The following is a 17,636-nucleotide window of genomic DNA, read 5'->3' on the forward strand; positions in this document are numbered from 1 at the left end:
AGTCATTCGGAACCTTAACACTTGTTGGCTAATTGAGGAGTGTAAGCTAACATCTTCCATATATAACAGAATGGTTAAGAAGTCCAGCACCTTACAATCGCTCCACTACCAGTGGAAATAGCGATTAGTGGAAACACAGAAAAACGGTTGAAGATTTGTAGTTATTTCCTCTATCCCAACATGCTTACAAATATGTGCAAATGTGGCTTGAGCCTATGCAACCCACTCCCAACCAGTCCTCCCATACCTCATCATAAACGCAAAAAAAATTGAAATAAGAGTTGGTTCCAAAACTCAAAAAGATTTACACCTAGGATAGTGTAATCATTTTGGCAGTAAGCAGGTCTCGGAACTGAAATATAATCCCCAGGAGGCTAATAAAGTTGGCTGGTTACATAAATTGAAGGTCACCCTAATCTGTACTTTTATTACTCATGATGAGTTACAATTGGACAGTACATGTTTCAATTTGTTTTAAGCCACCATAAGCTGACAAACAATTAATGGTAAAGAATAATCATTCTCTCATAAACTAAATGGCATACATTTAAAACATTTGAATCTTCATGAGGATCCTTAAGTCTCCTGAAAAAATGGAATGTCACGTTAAAACCAATGCACTTTCAAATAAATGACCCTTCTTAAAAATTTCTTAAAATTAATGTCTCTAAATTTGAGGACGAGTGCATGATCCTCGGTTAATTCATAAGCACTCGTTTGATTAATTAAAATAAACTCATGTGGTTTGAAGTTAAAGAATGCATGGTGTTCACTGGAATGGGGCTAAAACATGTTAAAACACAGCACATCTTAGGAAATTCTTAAAATTAGTGCCTCCTGATGAAAACATCCTGTTAGAAAACACTGCTTGTACTTTGTCGATTCTGAACAGCTTGTTAAATTTTAAAATAACAGGGGCCTTAGTTTATCTTTTTCTTTCTTTTACAATTGACTGAAAAATGTGTCGACTTTCAAGACTTTGTAGTAATGTACAATTTATTATTTGTACCAGGAAGTACATCTGTTGAGCTGAGAGGGTGCTTACTATCGTGTAAAGTATAAGGTCAAAGGAAAAATCTAGATTGTTGAGACACTGTATGTTAGCTATAAGACAAAAATTATATAATGGACTATGACAAGTTTTAGTATAAGGTACTGAGGATCAAAATTCCCCGAAATATTCCTGATAAGTGCACAGTGAAACGATCAACTCCTACATCCCACTAATGTGACGCTCTCCAGGAAACCATACTTTCAAGTTGGAAAAGCACATTTTTTATTTATTTCATACTAGCTGATGTACCCGTGCATCACTACGGGATTCTTAAAAAGACTGACTTGGTGGTTTTCCTAACTGAATTCAACATAGGTCATTACAAAAACGTCAGTAGAAATGTAGCGATTGAAAGCAATGTTATCATATAAAATACTCGATCAAATGAAAAACCGCACACTTTCTCACTTTCAACGCACAGTACTACGGTGCCGATCTAACAGTCCAAAGTACCAGAGCTGGAACAACCAGGTCACAGACTGCCATGAACACTCCTCTGTCATTATTCTGTTAAATATGCACACGACTCAGTCCAATCCATGCCTCAGAGTAGGGATTGAATAGCTCGAATGCTATGATGGGTTTTATTCTTCTTTTTTTGGTTTACGTCGCACCAACACAGATATGTCTTATGGAGACGATGGGTTAGGAAAGGCCTAAGAAGTGGAAGGAAGCGGCCGTGGCCTTAAGGTACAGTCCCGGCATTTGCCTGATGTGAAAATGGGAAACCATGGAAAACCATTTTCAGGGCTGCCGACAGTGGGGCTCGAACCCACTATCTCCCGATTACTGAATACTGGTGAATGCTATGATGAACCAGTGTGTTACATACCTGCAGTATCAGAAAATGTATGATCCAGAGGAATGGCATGCTAAAGAAGAAAGTTTCCCAACTCCCCAGCTATTTCCCGCCAATGTTCAGTCAGGCTGTTATACTCGGTACACAGTAGCAATCCCATCTATCAGAGTTGAGCGGCACAATAAGAAATGAAGAACATCACAACAATGGTCAATGTAAAGTAATTGTTGATCAGTGTTAAGCGCTTTGGATATTGTAGGCCTTCTGAAATACCACTCTTATCATAGTCGGTACAGTAAAACTGAATGAAACATAAATGATCGGAAATTGTATTGTCTATAACTTTTGTTAGGTACCGGTATTTAAAATAAAATATTAGACGCCTTCCCCTAAACTACCATTTCATCTCGGGGAAAATAAAATTATTTACAGCCTCGACTGTAGTTTCTTATCCCTGACTCTATATAGCGGTTTACATTAAATTCTGTTAACCCATTTTCTCGTGGCTCGGCGTTTATATGGACTTAGCAACGAAAATACAAATTCATTAATATCTATGTTATCAGAGCCAGTACGGTAAAATGTATAAGACGTAAATGACTAGAAATTGAATTCTATATAACTTTAGTTATATAGTATTTATCGATAGGACTGCTAATAATATAAATATTCGATAATTAAATTTAAGGCTCTCCCCTAAAGTACCATTTCACTCAGAGTGAATAAAATGATTTATAGCCTAGATTGTAGTGGCTCATCCCCCGACTTTACATACCGATTTTCATTAAATTCTCTTCAGCCGTTTTCTCGTGGTGCGTGTACATACATACATACAGAAATTACGGAAAAGTAAAAAGTACATTTTCTTGTTACTATGGACATGACCGATACAGAAATACCAGTCTTTTCAAATTCTGAGCAATGTACAGACAAAACTTATTTTATATATACAGATGAACTTCTGATCGTTTTTGTGAAAACCAGAAGTCTAGCTTAAAAACTGATCACTTTATGTAACTTTGAAGTTGATCACATTATGTAACTTTGAAGTTGTAAGACAGAATTTATTGAATTGTGAGAAAATCGACTTGAAAATGGGGGAATAGTACCCCAATAATATACGAAGTGTGTTCAAAAAAAGACCGAACTGTGGCTAGAAAAACTTTATTATGTAGCTTACATCATTTCACAGACTGTCCCCTTCAAAATAGTCCCCTGCACTATCAACAGCGTGTTGCCAACGTTTCTTCCACTTTTGGAATGCTTCCTGGAATGCACTTTCTTTGATGGCGCGAAGTTGCCTCGTCGCATTCTCCTTGATCTCTTCAATGTCTTGGAAACTATGTCCTTTCAAGGTGGTTTTCAATTTGGGGAATAAGAAAAAGTCTGCTGGAGCCAAGTCGGGAGAATAGGGCGGATGGGGCACAACAGGAATTTGGTGTTTTGCCAGATAACTGCGGACCGAGAGAGAGGCATGTGCTGGCGCATTGTCATGGTGCAACATCCAGGATTTGTTTTCCCACAGTTCAGGCCTCTTCCTGCGCACAGCATCTCTCAAATGCATTAAAACATTCTGGTACAGTCAAACGACGATTTCAACTAATCACTTCACGTACTCTCTCGACATGGCGGTCGTATGTTGATGTGGAAGGTCGCCCAGGCCTAGGGTCTTCAGTGACAGACGTTCTACCGTCTTTGAAACGTTTAAACCACTCGTAGCATTGTGTACGACTCATACATTCCTCCCTGTATGCTAGCTTCAACATTTCAAATGTTTCCACAAACGTTTCCCCAACTTTGAAGCAGAACTTCACGCACACGCGTTGTTCCTCAAGCTGTTTCATTATAGAATTCGACGAACATGTGACACACGCAATCACTTCAGAGGTTCTAACTGAACTGATAATGCAGGCAATGGAATGCGGAAAGCAGCGGTCTGTTGTCAGAAGTTGCCGCTAGGCGCCGCCACAGTCACAACTCGCTCAATGTTGCAGTTTACAAAGTTCGGTCTGTTTTTGAACACACTTCGAATTAAGGATTTTTAAAAATCTGACTGTTTTGCTGCATAAAGAAATATCAGCTTTGTGTATTAAAATAATTGTCATAAATATTTAGGAGTTTTATTCACTGGAAATTAAATATGTAAACCTGTTCAAAATTTGAAAATATGAAAAATGAAGTTTTAGTCTTGTAGCACTCGTATACGTAAAAGTTTTGTCTTAAGATGTACAAATAAGATAAGGGATACAATAATTATAATAATAGAAGTTATGTTACGAAGGAGTAGAAGAAGATGATTATAATGATGTAGGATATTTTAAAAGATTGTTCTGAAGCTACACAGTCTGTATCCAATAAACGATTTACATTACTAATCTTATCTTGTATCCTGTAATTACAAAACTGAATTGCTGCTCATTTTTCTGGAATGTTCCTAATTATGTACGGCTTTCCCTTTTGCTTTTGCTAACACAGTCTCTCTGCTTGGACCAGTCCAGCGGCCTTATTAACGGCTGTGCAGAACTCTTGAATGTTGTCAAACAGATATTTCATCCTTTCTGCAGTTGTGCCTTTTACTTCCAACTTCATAGATAGGTTCTGAGGAAGATAATCTGCCTCGCAAATCTTCACAATTACAGTTGGACAGTCCACCTATTTTTTTCTTCTTTTCCACATGTACTGACCGCAGGTTTTTTTTTTCTATCGCAGATATGTCTTACAGCGATGATGGAATAGGAAAGGCCTAGGAATTGGAAGGAAGCGGCCATGGCCTTAATTAAGGTACAGTCCTGGCATTTGCCTGGTGTGAAAATGGGAAACCACGGAAAACCATCTTCAGGGCTGCCGACAGTGGGGCTCGAACCCCCTATCTCCCGATTACTGGATACTGACCGCACTTAAGCGACTACAGCTATCGAGCTCGGTCACAGTAAAATGACTGAAAGATGCAATCTAAGGAACTCTTTTTAACCATGTTGTCAGCCATACATATTTATTAACAGCTCGCCAGTTTCTTTTCCGTTAATGGCAGCTTTGTTAAGTTTTGACTCAGCGGTGACATCCTGAACATCCGGGACAATATCTTATCACGCGGTACTTCCTTATCATGAAACCAAAAGTCCAGTCACAAAAACAAAAAAGCCGTATGACCCACTGGAATAAAATAAATAGTTATTTCTTCATGTAAACCTGACATAACTCTCCACATGATGTTATTTTTATTTCGTGCGATGCAGTTGTCTGCATGAAGAAACAAATCAAGCGCAAGGACTGGTCTACTGTGCGGGCAGTTAAAATGATCAGTTATAAAATATGCAACCAAGTAAATGTCTATAGTTGTAACTGTACATTATCTTGATGAACAAGCTAGTTATTTCATATTTTGATACAAGAAGACAATGCAGGAACTTCATTTTAAGAAACCATACCTTAAGTTGCCAATGTTAAATTTCCACTAGGACTTTAAAAAAAAAAGTATGGATCTATTAGACTGCACAGCTTGTTTCCGAGGTTATTTTGAAGGTTTTCCACAGGGTCATGTTACTGTCACTCCTTTCATCATGTACTTCAACGATCAGGCTATAGATGGAGCTGAAATCTAAAAAAAAAATCAGTATTTCTTGCCCTTCACATGTTTCTTTCTTTTTTGGGGGGGGGGGGGGGTGTAAAGTTTTGTCACACGACTTAAGGTATGGTTTCTTGGAGAGCATCACATATATTGTATAGGTTCTGAATAATAAACAGAAACCCATTACCTTTATGTAAAGAATACAGAATATTATAAAATCTCTTTTGTGTTTGCCATTCTAGTCTGTCACTTTTCTCTCAGTCAAATATGGTCAGCTTAGTTGAGCATAACTGCAAAATATTTTATTTTAAGCATAATAATTACACATACATATTAAGGAATATAATTTTGTATTATATCCATAATCAACTAGATAAATCAGTGTGACTGATCAATAAGAACAGAGGTGCATGTTAATGCATGTCATGTGTCTGACAAGAATATTTGAACGAAAATTGTAAGTACTGCAAAGAAAAAATCACTATGAATTAATAATAAAACAATACTGTAGTAGCATTGGTGAATCTTTTAAGGTGTTCGTGACATCCAGCCTTCTTGATCAACATTTATCGCAGACACGATGCATCAGAAACTGTTGTATGGGAAAGCAAAGAAAATATTTGAATATGTGCTGCAATGGGTAAATTTATTTCCTTCACTCCAAGTTAAAAAATATGCAAAGTTCTATGGTCAGTAGAACTGAGATCGTGCATGCTCTATTAATCCATATCTAGTTTCAAAAGTCATTACTAAATAATAAATATCAATATTACTCGTAAACAAAAATACTAACTTCACCAAATATACTCTACTAGTGATGATAGAGTTACTGTTACTTACATCTGAGGATTTGCGACCCAGCAACAGGTAAGTTGCAAATACATCGTCGTACTTGGCATTGCCGAGGCTCTCTTCTATCTCGTTCCTGTTGTAGCCCATGCTGACTAGGGCTTCTGGAAAAAAATATAGTGACGGAATCACAAGCATGAGACTTCAGAACATCCAACTACCATGCACGACAAGAACAAAATGAGCTTATTAAATCTCATTCATTGGAAAAATGAAAGATTAAGTTTCTTAAATGCATGCATTAGAACTAGCTAAAGTGTACAACCAGCATAAACGGCAGTAAGCAATGAAGACAACTTTTTACATCTAAAAAGCAAGTTATCATGAATTGCAGGGTCAAGGATAAATGAACCCAATAACAGAGAGAAGACATCTTTATGTACAAGGAGAACAGAAAGTTAAAGTATATTCTTCAAACTTGAACGTTCCATAAGCACAGCAAGAAACACATTACTGCAGAGCTGAATACACGGATGGTACGGTGCTGGCTGTTGGCACGTTTGATTCTAGCTCAGTCAAGTGGTTTCTGAGGGTGTTACAATATACATTAGTACCTCCTCAGTAGATTGTCACATGAAAGAACTCCTACAGAACATTTCCAGAACCTCAATGTCTCCTAACCCCGTACAAGCCATGAAGGCACTTCAAGGAGTGGAGATTGTGACATAACTTTGTAACTTGCAGCTGGGCAGAGTTCATAGAAGTTAGAAACAGGTGAGTCACTATGCTGTACAATATTCTTTTGTTTTGTATTTAACATTCTCTAAAAAGATACTGTAGAATTACTTATTGCTTTGAGACATGAAACAGGATAGATTTTTATTTATTATTTATTTTTTTCACAGATAGTTCTTACGACGACTATGGGGCAGGAAAACACTAGGAGTGGGAAGAAAGCGACCCTAGCTTTGATTAAGGCCCATACCAGCATTTGTCGCGTGCAAAAATGGGAAACAACGTAAAATCCCTTGGGAAACAACGTTAAATTCCCTTTCAGGGCTGCCGACAGTGTTGTCTGAATCCGCTATCTCCTGAATGCAAGCTGACAGCTACATGACCGAAACTGCACAGCCGCTCACTCTGTTGCTGGACGTTTTGTCTTTTGATCTGTTGCCATAAGAAATTTAATGGGACCGCCTAAATATTCCATATATGGAAACGAGATATCTGTATATACTCAACTTAAGTAAGAGAGAACGTGTACCCTTGCTAGAATATTGGTAACACGCTATACTAAAACTAATGGATGTTAAATACAAGGTTTAACCTCATTCTCCTCGATTCTAAAATTCATATGATCTCCGATATTTATTGGTAGAACATTAACACAATGCTGTCCGCTCATGTATCAACACGTGTTTCCCAGCACGGTGCTCTGCAGCCGATCACGCATGAATACGTGTTGGTGCAGCTCTGTCTTCTGATGCCATCTAACGGTTAATGAGGAACTACTTGGAGATTATCGTTGATGCACCTAAATGGTAGAAAATCTATGCTTCTTTTAGTACTGGTTATACCCATTTTAGTGTGTCAATGGCATTTGTTTCTGCCTTCGAATATCTCCAGAGTATCCATCAATGCTAGTAAACAAAATGGCAGCGCCGGTAAACAGTGGATTGACTCCTGGTGATATTATACGCTGATAATTTGTCATATGTTTCAAGTGATTGTGAGGAGAGTGAGGATAAATTGTGTAAATGATAATTCTAGTGCTAGTGTAATGCATTTATGTGGAAGTGATGCAGTGAATGACACACATATTGCACCATGCGAGCAATGACCTGTTGCTTCAGATAGCAAAGATGGTCTAGATGTAAGTAGTGTTGATAATATTCTCCCTATTTCTGGCAGTGAGTAGTCTAAACAGGATATTAAACTGTTTTTGGAGTCTTTCTAGGGGACGCCGGGCGTTAAAATTTTAAATTTAAATTTTAAAATTTTAACAGCACGCTTGAACCACGAGGTCCGTCCAAGCGTAGAACGTCAAGGAAATAATTACATTGCCGTCGTACGCAATGCGAACAATTTAGGAATTTATAGTGTCAGTATTATTTTCAATGTGAAGTCATATGCATTAAAGCAGCTTATGTCAGTGTTTAGGGTGCAAGAAGAAAACTTGTGGATTTTTGCAGGAAGCGCCATGTTTGCATTAAATAACACTTGTATGTTTTATTATTCATCCACCTATTCAATACAATACAATCTTAAAAATTACGACATTGTCCTTATCAAAATTGTTAACATGAAATTAATATATTAGATGGTACATGTTTCGCCTATCAATAGTAGGCATCATCAGCCTTTTTTTTCACCTTAGGAATAGATTAAATCTAAAACTCTCAACAGAAGCTAACATCTCAGCGGTCAAAGGGAATTCATCATACATTGGACTAACCCCGAATGACAACAACGTTCCCTTCCAACTAATACGCTCACCACAACACACCCAACAGCAAAAAGCCACACCTATCACAAAATCTTACCACATCAGAGAAGATTGTCTAATGACGTCTACACAGACTTCAATATAACCTACGGCACCAACTTTTCAAACTAATATAATCTCAAAAGGAACCAGACCATATGAAAATTCTTCAAAATTTATAAGCAAATAAATGAAAATCAATATTTATTAACTTCAAGAACCAACGACCATTACCATTGCACAACTTTCCGTAAGTTTTTAACAACACGCAATCTGACAACTAAATGGAATGCGTTTTCTGATTTTTATCTTTATTGTAATAGCTTTTAATATGTCATCATCTTCAAATAATTTCATGTTTTTAGACTCCAATATTATCACAAATATTGTCAAGTAACAGCATATTACATTTTATATTGTAATAGTTGTTTAACAATTTCTAATACATTTTAAACGGCATAGTTTTTAACAGCATTCATAAGTTATTTCCAATCAGGTACCTGATCTACTCCTAAGGTGAAAAAGGCTGATGATGCCTACTATTGATAGGCAAAACATGTACCATCTAATATATTAATTTCATGTTCATTTTGATAAGGACAATGTCCTAATTTTTAAGATTGTATTGTATTGAATTGAATAGGTGGATGAATAATAAAACCCACAAGTGTTATTTAATGCAAATATTTTCAATACGCACCCAAAAATGAATTTTATCACATGTAATAAGCGCCATGTCGTCGAGTAAACCAAACCGAGCCATCATACAACAGGGCTGCCACCACATTTTCAGCCAGTGGAGCAAACAGTGACAGTACACCGCCAGAACAAGGAGCAGTGAAGCCAACAGAGATTTCAACTCACAGGTCAGCCACCAGGAGCAGTATCATTGCGTCCTCGAGGGGCGAGTGCAGTCTGGTTCACTTGTCATTCCTTGTTATTCCTTGCTTGTCATTCCCATCATGGAAGGAACTCTAAAGCACACATTGATGGAAAAAAGGGCTGTTGTGAAATCTCGAGTTATTCGCTTAGGAAACTTTATCAGTAATTTTCAAGGAGAAAACTTAAATTATATCATACGAGGCAGGAACATTTACAAAGAAGTATCGAGGAATACGACGACGTTCAGAGTCAACTCGAAATAAATGACGACGACATTATTCACAATTCTGTAAGGGAAGCATTTGAAGAAATTTGTTTAGACATTCAGTCAAAAATTCAAACTCTTGTTAACTAACACTGCCTAGCCTTCCTCTCCTGCAGACAGTTCAACCACAACCAATGGTAACTTACTCAAATTACCTACTATTTCTTTACCTAAATTTAAGGGTTGTATCGCAGAATTCATGCACTTTCATGACACCATACCAAAGCAGTTGATGTAGCACTCAGCGAAACCTCCCGATATTCGCCGTGATGTGGCAGCCAAGAAAGAAAAGAGAAAGGTGTCGACATCGGAAGCCCACCCTTTGTTTGGATATGAGCCACCACGCCAGCGGCTTAAATCTAGGGAAAGCTTCTTGACAGTAACCGAAACACTTGCAGGAACAGCACAGCAAGCAAGAATTCAAGAATGGTGCGTCAGGAGTCAACATACGAGGATCAGTCAATGGATGACCCCAAAAGAGGAACTCCCTCCTGGCCATGTCACAGATTGGGTGAATTGGAGAGCACTGAACAGACTGCGCTCTGGTGTTACGCGGTGCAGGGTAAACCAGAAGAAATGGGGTTTCGAAGTGGACAGTACCTTGTGTGTATGTGGAGAAGAGCAGACCACAGCCCATTTGCTGCAATGCGGTTCATGCCCATTCAGCTGCACAACAGAAGACCTGGTTAAAGCGAAGCCAAATGCACTTGATGTTGCAAGGTTTTGGGCTCACATAGTTTAATGTGGCTCTTCGCCATTGGAGTATTTATATTATGTTTTATGTTTTTCCTTATCTTTAATTTTAAACTTATGTATGCTTCTGACACGATATAAATAAATGACACCTTTAAGTCGCTAATCATCAGTAACGATTCTCTGACTGACATACAACGCTATTATTACTTGCTGTCAAGTGTATCAGATGAAGCCCATAAATTACAGGTAATTGAAAACCTTCCAGTAACGCAAGAAAACTTCAAAGTAGCATGGGACTTAATATGTACTCGTTATCATAACCCAAGGCTCATCTTAGATCTTCACACCAAGGAGCTTCTATCACTTCCAGTATAATAATTTCGTGTGGCTATTTCTAGCCGCGTGCAGCCCTTGTAAGGCAGACCCTCCGATGAGGATGGGCGGCATCTGCCATGTGTAGGGAACTGCGTGTTATTGTGGTGGAAATAGTGTTGTGTGTAGTGTGTGAGTTGCAGGGATGTTGGGGACAGCACAAACACCCAGCCCCCGGGCCAGTGGAATTAACCAATGAAGGTTAAAATTCCCGACCCAGCCGGGAATCGAACCCGGGACCCTCTGAACCGAAGGCCAGTACGCTGACCGTTCAGCCAACGAGTCGGACATCACTTCCAGTTGTTAATGGTGAATCGCCCAAAGACCTACGAGTGCTCATAAATCAGCTGTGTAGCAATCTCAATGCGATAGGAGCCTTGAAAATTAAGACCCCCTTGCATGAGGTCATCCTGTCACACCTGCTACTCCAACAGATAAGCCTAAGTCTCCGTAAACAGTGAAAGAACTCGACCTCGGGGTACAAATGCCCAAGTTTACACGACTTAATCCTCTTCCTTGAAAGTAACTGCCAGACTCTAGAAATCGTCTCCTCCCATAAGACCAGAGAATAGAAGCAAGAAATAGGCAAGGTCAGCGGATCTTCAAAGCTTTCCACCAGTTCATACACCTCCATTCCCTCATCATGTGAACTTTCTGGTGCTTCACATTTTCTCTGTCGGTGCTCTAAATTTAAGGATATGTCTGTTAATGAGCATTTCAAGTTAATTAGAAACCGCAGGCTCTGTCTCAATTGTTTGAAGGGTGATCACATTGCAAGCAGTTGCACTTCAGGCAGTTGTAGAATGTGTAACCAAAGGCATCACACACTGCTACATTATCAGCAAAACAACCAGAGGTCATCAAATTCAACAAGCTATCCCCCACAGCAGCAGTCACATTGCTCATTGAAAGGAGCATTTCAACAACACGAAGTTCTCCTATCAACTGCTGTGGTTCACATTAGCGACAGTAGTGGTAGATTTCATGAATGTCGAGCCTTGCTGGAGAGTGGTTCTCAAATGAACTTCACGTCGCATGACCTTGCGAACCGGCTAGGACTCAAACTAAGTTGCCATTCCATGCCAATCAGTGGCATTAACAATATGAAAACAGTGGAATCTTCATACATTTGCCAACTTTCCATCTTTTACAGAGTTAGTGACTATGGGAAATCCATTGTTTGCTCTGTGCTAGGACAAATAACTGGTCAACTTCCTACTACTAGAATTGACTGTGATGATTGGAACTTGCCTCCGGACATAGTATTAGCAGATTCACGGTTTAAACGACGACACGATATTGATCTTCTCCTAGGAGCAAGTGTATTCTATGATATCTTACTAGCTGGACAGCGCACAAGGAAAGGCTATCCCACTCTTCAAAACACTACTCTTGGATGGGTACTTGCTGGCTGCATACCAAACCACTCTGTACAGCATCGAAGTGCTACAACTAAGACTTTATTTCTAAAGGGTTAAAGGGTGATATGCTGCATGCACAGATTGAATGCTTCTGGGCACAGGAAGAAGAGAGGACCAATCCACTCACAAAGGAAGAAAGGTAATGTGAAGAACACTTTCAGAGGCACACCACTCGAGAAGAAATGGGATGTTTTGTAGTTAAAACTGCCCCTTCGTTCCAATCGGAGCAACCTAGCAGACTCACTGGACACTGCTAAGAAACTTTTCCATTACTCAGACAGAAGACTGGATAGACATGTTGCACTGAAGGAGGAATATACTAACTACATGCAGGAATATCACCAACTGGAACACATGAAGGAAGTTGAAGCCCCTATTCAAAGTCAAGGATCCTACTACTTGCCGCATCATGCTGTTGTAAAGAAAAGTAGCATAACGACGAAGGTTAGGGTAGTCTTTGATGCGTTGTCTGAAACTACAACATCAGTATCTCTTAATGATATTATGATGGTCGGACACACAGTGCAACAAGATCTGTTCTCCGTTGCCCTTCGGTTTCGTACCCACCAGTAAGTCGTAACTGCAGATATCGAGAAAATGTATCGCCAGATCAGCGTCCATCTTGAAGACCGCGATTTACAGAGAATTGTTTGCCGCAGTTCACCCCATCAACCACTGAAGATCTACAGGCTTACAGTGGTGATCTATGGAACAGCAGCAGCTCCATTCTTAGCAAAAAGATGTCTGATTCAGTTGGCAAGGGAAGAGCAACGAAGATTTTCACGAGCCTGTGAAATGTGATTTCTATGTTGATGACCTGCTGACTGGAACCAACTCTATCCAAGATGCCCAGCAGTTACAGGTGGAACTGACTTCCCTTCTAACCACAGCAGGAATGAGGAAATGGCATGCTCATCACCCTGACATATTGGCATCCATTCCTTTAGAATTGCAAGAAAATCAGGTCCCTTGTAATTTAAATTTTGGAGATGTAGTGAAGACACTTGGCATCCTCTGGCACCCTGTCGAAGACGTATTCAAGTTCAGAGTTACATCAACTAAGGATGCCCCTCCACAGTGGACTAAACGCACCATTCTGGCTACTGTAGCAGCCATATTTGATCCTCAGGGACTACTTGGTCCAGTTATTGTACGATGCAAGCTCTTCATCCAAACACTTTGGCAACAGGTAGACTGGGATGAATCCCTCCCCAAACAAATTGAAATGTCACGGATGAAAACCCATAAACACCTATCTGCACTGAACAAGATCGTCATACGAAGGAGAGTCACATGTAATGGAGCAATGGTTCGCCTGGAGCTACATGGTTTCTCGGACGCATCGGAGAAAGCGTATGGTGCCTGTATTTTTCTGCAGTGCATTAACATTAATGGTAATGTTACTGTCTCCCTATTGACTGCTAAGTCGAGAGTGGCACCTCCAAAGTTGGAACTATGTGGTGCTGTACTATTGAGCCGATTGATGAATAAGGCGTCTGTATCTATCAATATGAGGATCGATGCTCGATATTGCTGGACGGACTCTACGATAGTTCTAGCTTGGATAGCAGGTTCACCCAATTCTTGGAAGACTTTTGTGGCTAATAGGGTGTCAGAAATACAGGACTTATCAAGAGTAGAGGACTGGAAACACATTCCCTCACAAGACAAACCCGCAGACTGTATTTCAAGAGGACTTGAACCACAGGAACTTGAGACAAAGCTGCTTATGGTGGGCGGGACCTCGTTGGCTTCAGAATCATCCATCAAATTGGACAGTCTTAGAGGAAACAATCTTTAACATACCAGAAGATCGACTGCCAGTTATGGGCCTCGTGACAATTAACCATGAGCTGGACAACTACCTTAGAGCTCTTCCACTTGGTCTAGACTGGAACGAGTGACAGTCTATCTGCTTAGATTTCTTTAAAATCTGAAAAGTAACATTACTGAGAGGCGTCATGGGCCATTGACCACGGCTGAGTTACGTGATTCCCTGAAGGTTGTCGTTGGCATGACGCAACGTTCCACCTTTGCTCAAGAACTACACAGCCTGCAAGAGGGGAAGATGATCCCATCCGAAAGCAAACATGTGGCACTTCATCTTTTTCTTGACGGCGACAATTTGATTAGGGTGGGCGGTAGACTTGAAAACTCTTCAGCCCCCTATGACCAGAAACATCTCCTTATATTGCATCGCAAACACCATATCACCAAACTCATCATCCTGCATGATGATCATAGGCTTTTACACATGGGAAGTCAGTTGGTGTTAGCATCTCTATGTCAGAGATTCTGGTTCACTAATGGAAAATCTATCAGACAGGTCATTCACAACTGTCTCACTTGTTTCAAATTAAGGGCAACCATGGCAAATCAACTCATGGGTCAGCTACCCCCAGCAAGGGTTAAATCCAGTAGACCATTTTCGACCATTTTCCAACTGTGGAGTTGACTATGGGGGTCCCTTATATATCAAGCATGGCACCCCTAGGACACGAACAAACTGTTGCATTGCCCTCTTCGTGTGTATGGCCACTAAAACAGTTCATCTCGAGCTTATTAGCAGTCTATCTATTGAGGCATTCATTGCAGCTCTACAGAGGTTCATCTCACGGCGTGGACGATGCAGCAAGATCTTTAGTGATAACAGAACCTGATTAGCTGGAGTAATGAGAAAGCTGAAGGAACTGCAGCACCTGATGAGGTCCTGCAGTCATCAGTCTGCTGTTAAGAAGTTTGCTTCCAACGAAGGTATTGACTGGCACTTCATTCCACCTCATGCTCCCCAATTTGGAGGTCTTTGGGAAGCAGGAATCAAGTCAGTGAAAAATCACCTCAAGAGGGTCGCAGGAGACACACTTCTCACCTTTGAAGAAACGTGGACCCTTTTGACTCGGATTGAAGCGTGCTTAAATTCCCAACCAATAACCCCCTTACCCAACCATCCTGATGAATTTTCCTTCCTCACTCCTGGACACTTTTTGATTGGATAATCACTCTTATCCTTCCCTGAACCAGGCTGTCTTACTACTTCAATTTCATATGTATCCTGATGGCAGCTAGTTCAGCGGTGTCAACAGGGTCAACAGCAAATATGGAAGCGATGGTCATGTGACTACCTCTCTCAATTACAGCAATGAACCAAATGGCACAACCCCAAGACCAACATCCAGACGGAAACACGTGTCCTTATCAAGGAAGACAATATTCCACCCCTTAGGTGGCAAACTGGCATCACAGAGGAGGTTCATCCTGGAGCTGGCAGTCATGTTCGAGTGGTGTCTGTGTGCACTGCCAAGGGAATCTACCAACGACCAGCTACCAAGATATGCTTGTTTCCTACCTACTGACCTATGAGACACCCATTATCTATGGACGTGTAGTTGTGTGTTTTTTCTGCTATTAACTCTCATGTCCATGTATCTTTGTTATACCACAGCATCAGATGACTGAACTGTGCAGAATTTACAGTGCGATTGCTTTCCTTTTTTTTTTCTCCTTTTCCTTGGTGACTTGCAATGTACATACCCCTTTTTGTGTCAATTTGTTCATTCATTTGTAATTTTTAGTCCAAATTAGGTGGGCGGCATGTTTGGTTACTTAGCTCTGTTTAGTTCACCTGACGACATGTGGAACAGTGGCAGTACTTGAGGAGAGTGTCAGGAGAGAGGAGAAGCTCGACTAGGCACGCGTGTTTTTTGCTTTATGTATTAGTTTTAAGTGGTCAATAGTGTAAAATACACAAGTGTTTTCATCCAGCAAGATTTAATTTATTTAGTGAGCTACGAGAGAGGTGTTGTTTAGATCAAATGCAACAGCGTCACTGCTTCGACATAGACCCTTGTTTGAGATAGCTACAGGATAAAATGAACGTTGCGCCATACCGCAGGTGGTGTCCATTTGTTCCATGATGGCATCCACAGAGATGCACCATAAACTGAATTCTTGGTTCCATGGTATTGTGTCCTGGGTTCCAAGCCAGTCCACCAGCAGAACAATCTGCATCTTGAATCATTACCGGTATGGAGTATCATAGGGAGTGATACTAACTGATGTTTATGGTAAAGGGCTACAGGAGCACAACTCATTCAGTAAGGGTTCACAGCATACGAGGACAGCCTTCAACTCAGAGGTGCCCATCCCAATGAACGAGAGGGAAAGAAAAGCAACTGCCCACAATATTATGACTGAACTGTTCATTTTCATCATAGAGGACTTCATTCATTTCAATAAACCACAAAACAAGTTGTGTAATCATTCCAAAACATATTTCTCCATAGCAACACCCATTACGGTTCCCTTCACTACCTGAGACAATCTTCGAGTTCTCCCAAGAGCTAGCCAAATTCGAGGTACAGTACCAAAGTATACGAGAAGAGGAATTATTATAACAATTTTCAACAATGGAGATAGTAAGAAAGGTGAAGAATTACACCCATCCAGCTTGCAGCTATGATCCCAGAAATAATTTTAGATAGGATATGAAGAAGGATGGAAGAGAAAATCATAGCCTAACAGTGTAGTTTCAGGAAGGACAGAATAATTGGTCTGTCAGTAGCATTTCCTATAAACGTGATCTTCAAATAAAACTTTTTAGAACTTGTAGATCAGAAGAACCTATCTCGACTCACTGCTAGGCAAGTTTTGATTTTTCTTGTCTTTACATCAGAACAATGGCAAACACAGCTTTCAAAACTGGTATATTAAAATGCAATAAGCAAAACAGGTTTTAACTTCATCCTCAACAATAAATCCTTCCAAATAAAAATGTGACAAGAATTATTGCTGGTAGGAACCATTGGGTAACAATGGCGGGAGGGTAGTTGGAATGGAGATAATTGTTAAGTTGGAAATGAACTCTATATGCAAGACTACTTGTTTAAAAACCAGCTTGTGTGGTGGGGTTATGTGAAGTGAATGGATAGGTTACCTCAAAAAGCTAAAATATAATACATAGAGTTGCTACCATGCTGTCAACTTTGAAAAAAATTGAACTGGCGACCGTCATGACTTAAATGTATCTCAGTAGGCGGAGCGTTGTAAAAACGCGTGCAGAACAAAGCGTGAAAATGAAGTTCTTGTTCATTAAATATAACAGTTGGAGACTTGAGTTGAAGAAAATACCGGATGGAAAGCATAACTATATGATGTGTATAAGTTTTCCTTAAGCAGAAGTTCCATACCGAATCACAATGTACTGTACTGTACTGTAACTTAAAATAGAAGAAACACAATATGTAACAAGTTTTTTCCTTCTTGAAGGGATATATTGTTGAAAATGATTAAATCAATAACTGTTTTG

The 17,636-nt window shown here is 39.8% G+C and overlaps 1 protein-coding gene across 11 annotated transcripts in view; it reads right to left on the reverse strand.

Annotated features, from left to right (window-relative positions):
• The window catches only part of LOC136857939 (serine/threonine-protein kinase MARK2), a 677,731-nt gene that overhangs the window by 407,872 nt on the left and 252,223 nt on the right, over window positions 1-17,636 (reverse strand). For 10 of the 11 annotated variants that reach the window (XM_068225361.1, XM_068225358.1, XM_067137054.2 and 7 more), the window contains one exon: window positions 6,262-6,374. In XM_068225361.1, coding sequence (XP_068081462.1) covers window positions 6,262-6,374 — 113 coding nt within the window. The remainder of the gene's footprint in view (window positions 1-6,261; window positions 6,375-17,636) is intronic. The other variant, XM_068225359.1, reaches the window with a different exon arrangement.

This window comes from Anabrus simplex, chromosome 1 (genome assembly GCF_040414725.1).
Source record: "Anabrus simplex isolate iqAnaSimp1 chromosome 1, ASM4041472v1, whole genome shotgun sequence".
NCBI lineage: Eukaryota > Metazoa > Arthropoda > Insecta > Orthoptera > Tettigoniidae > Anabrus > Anabrus simplex.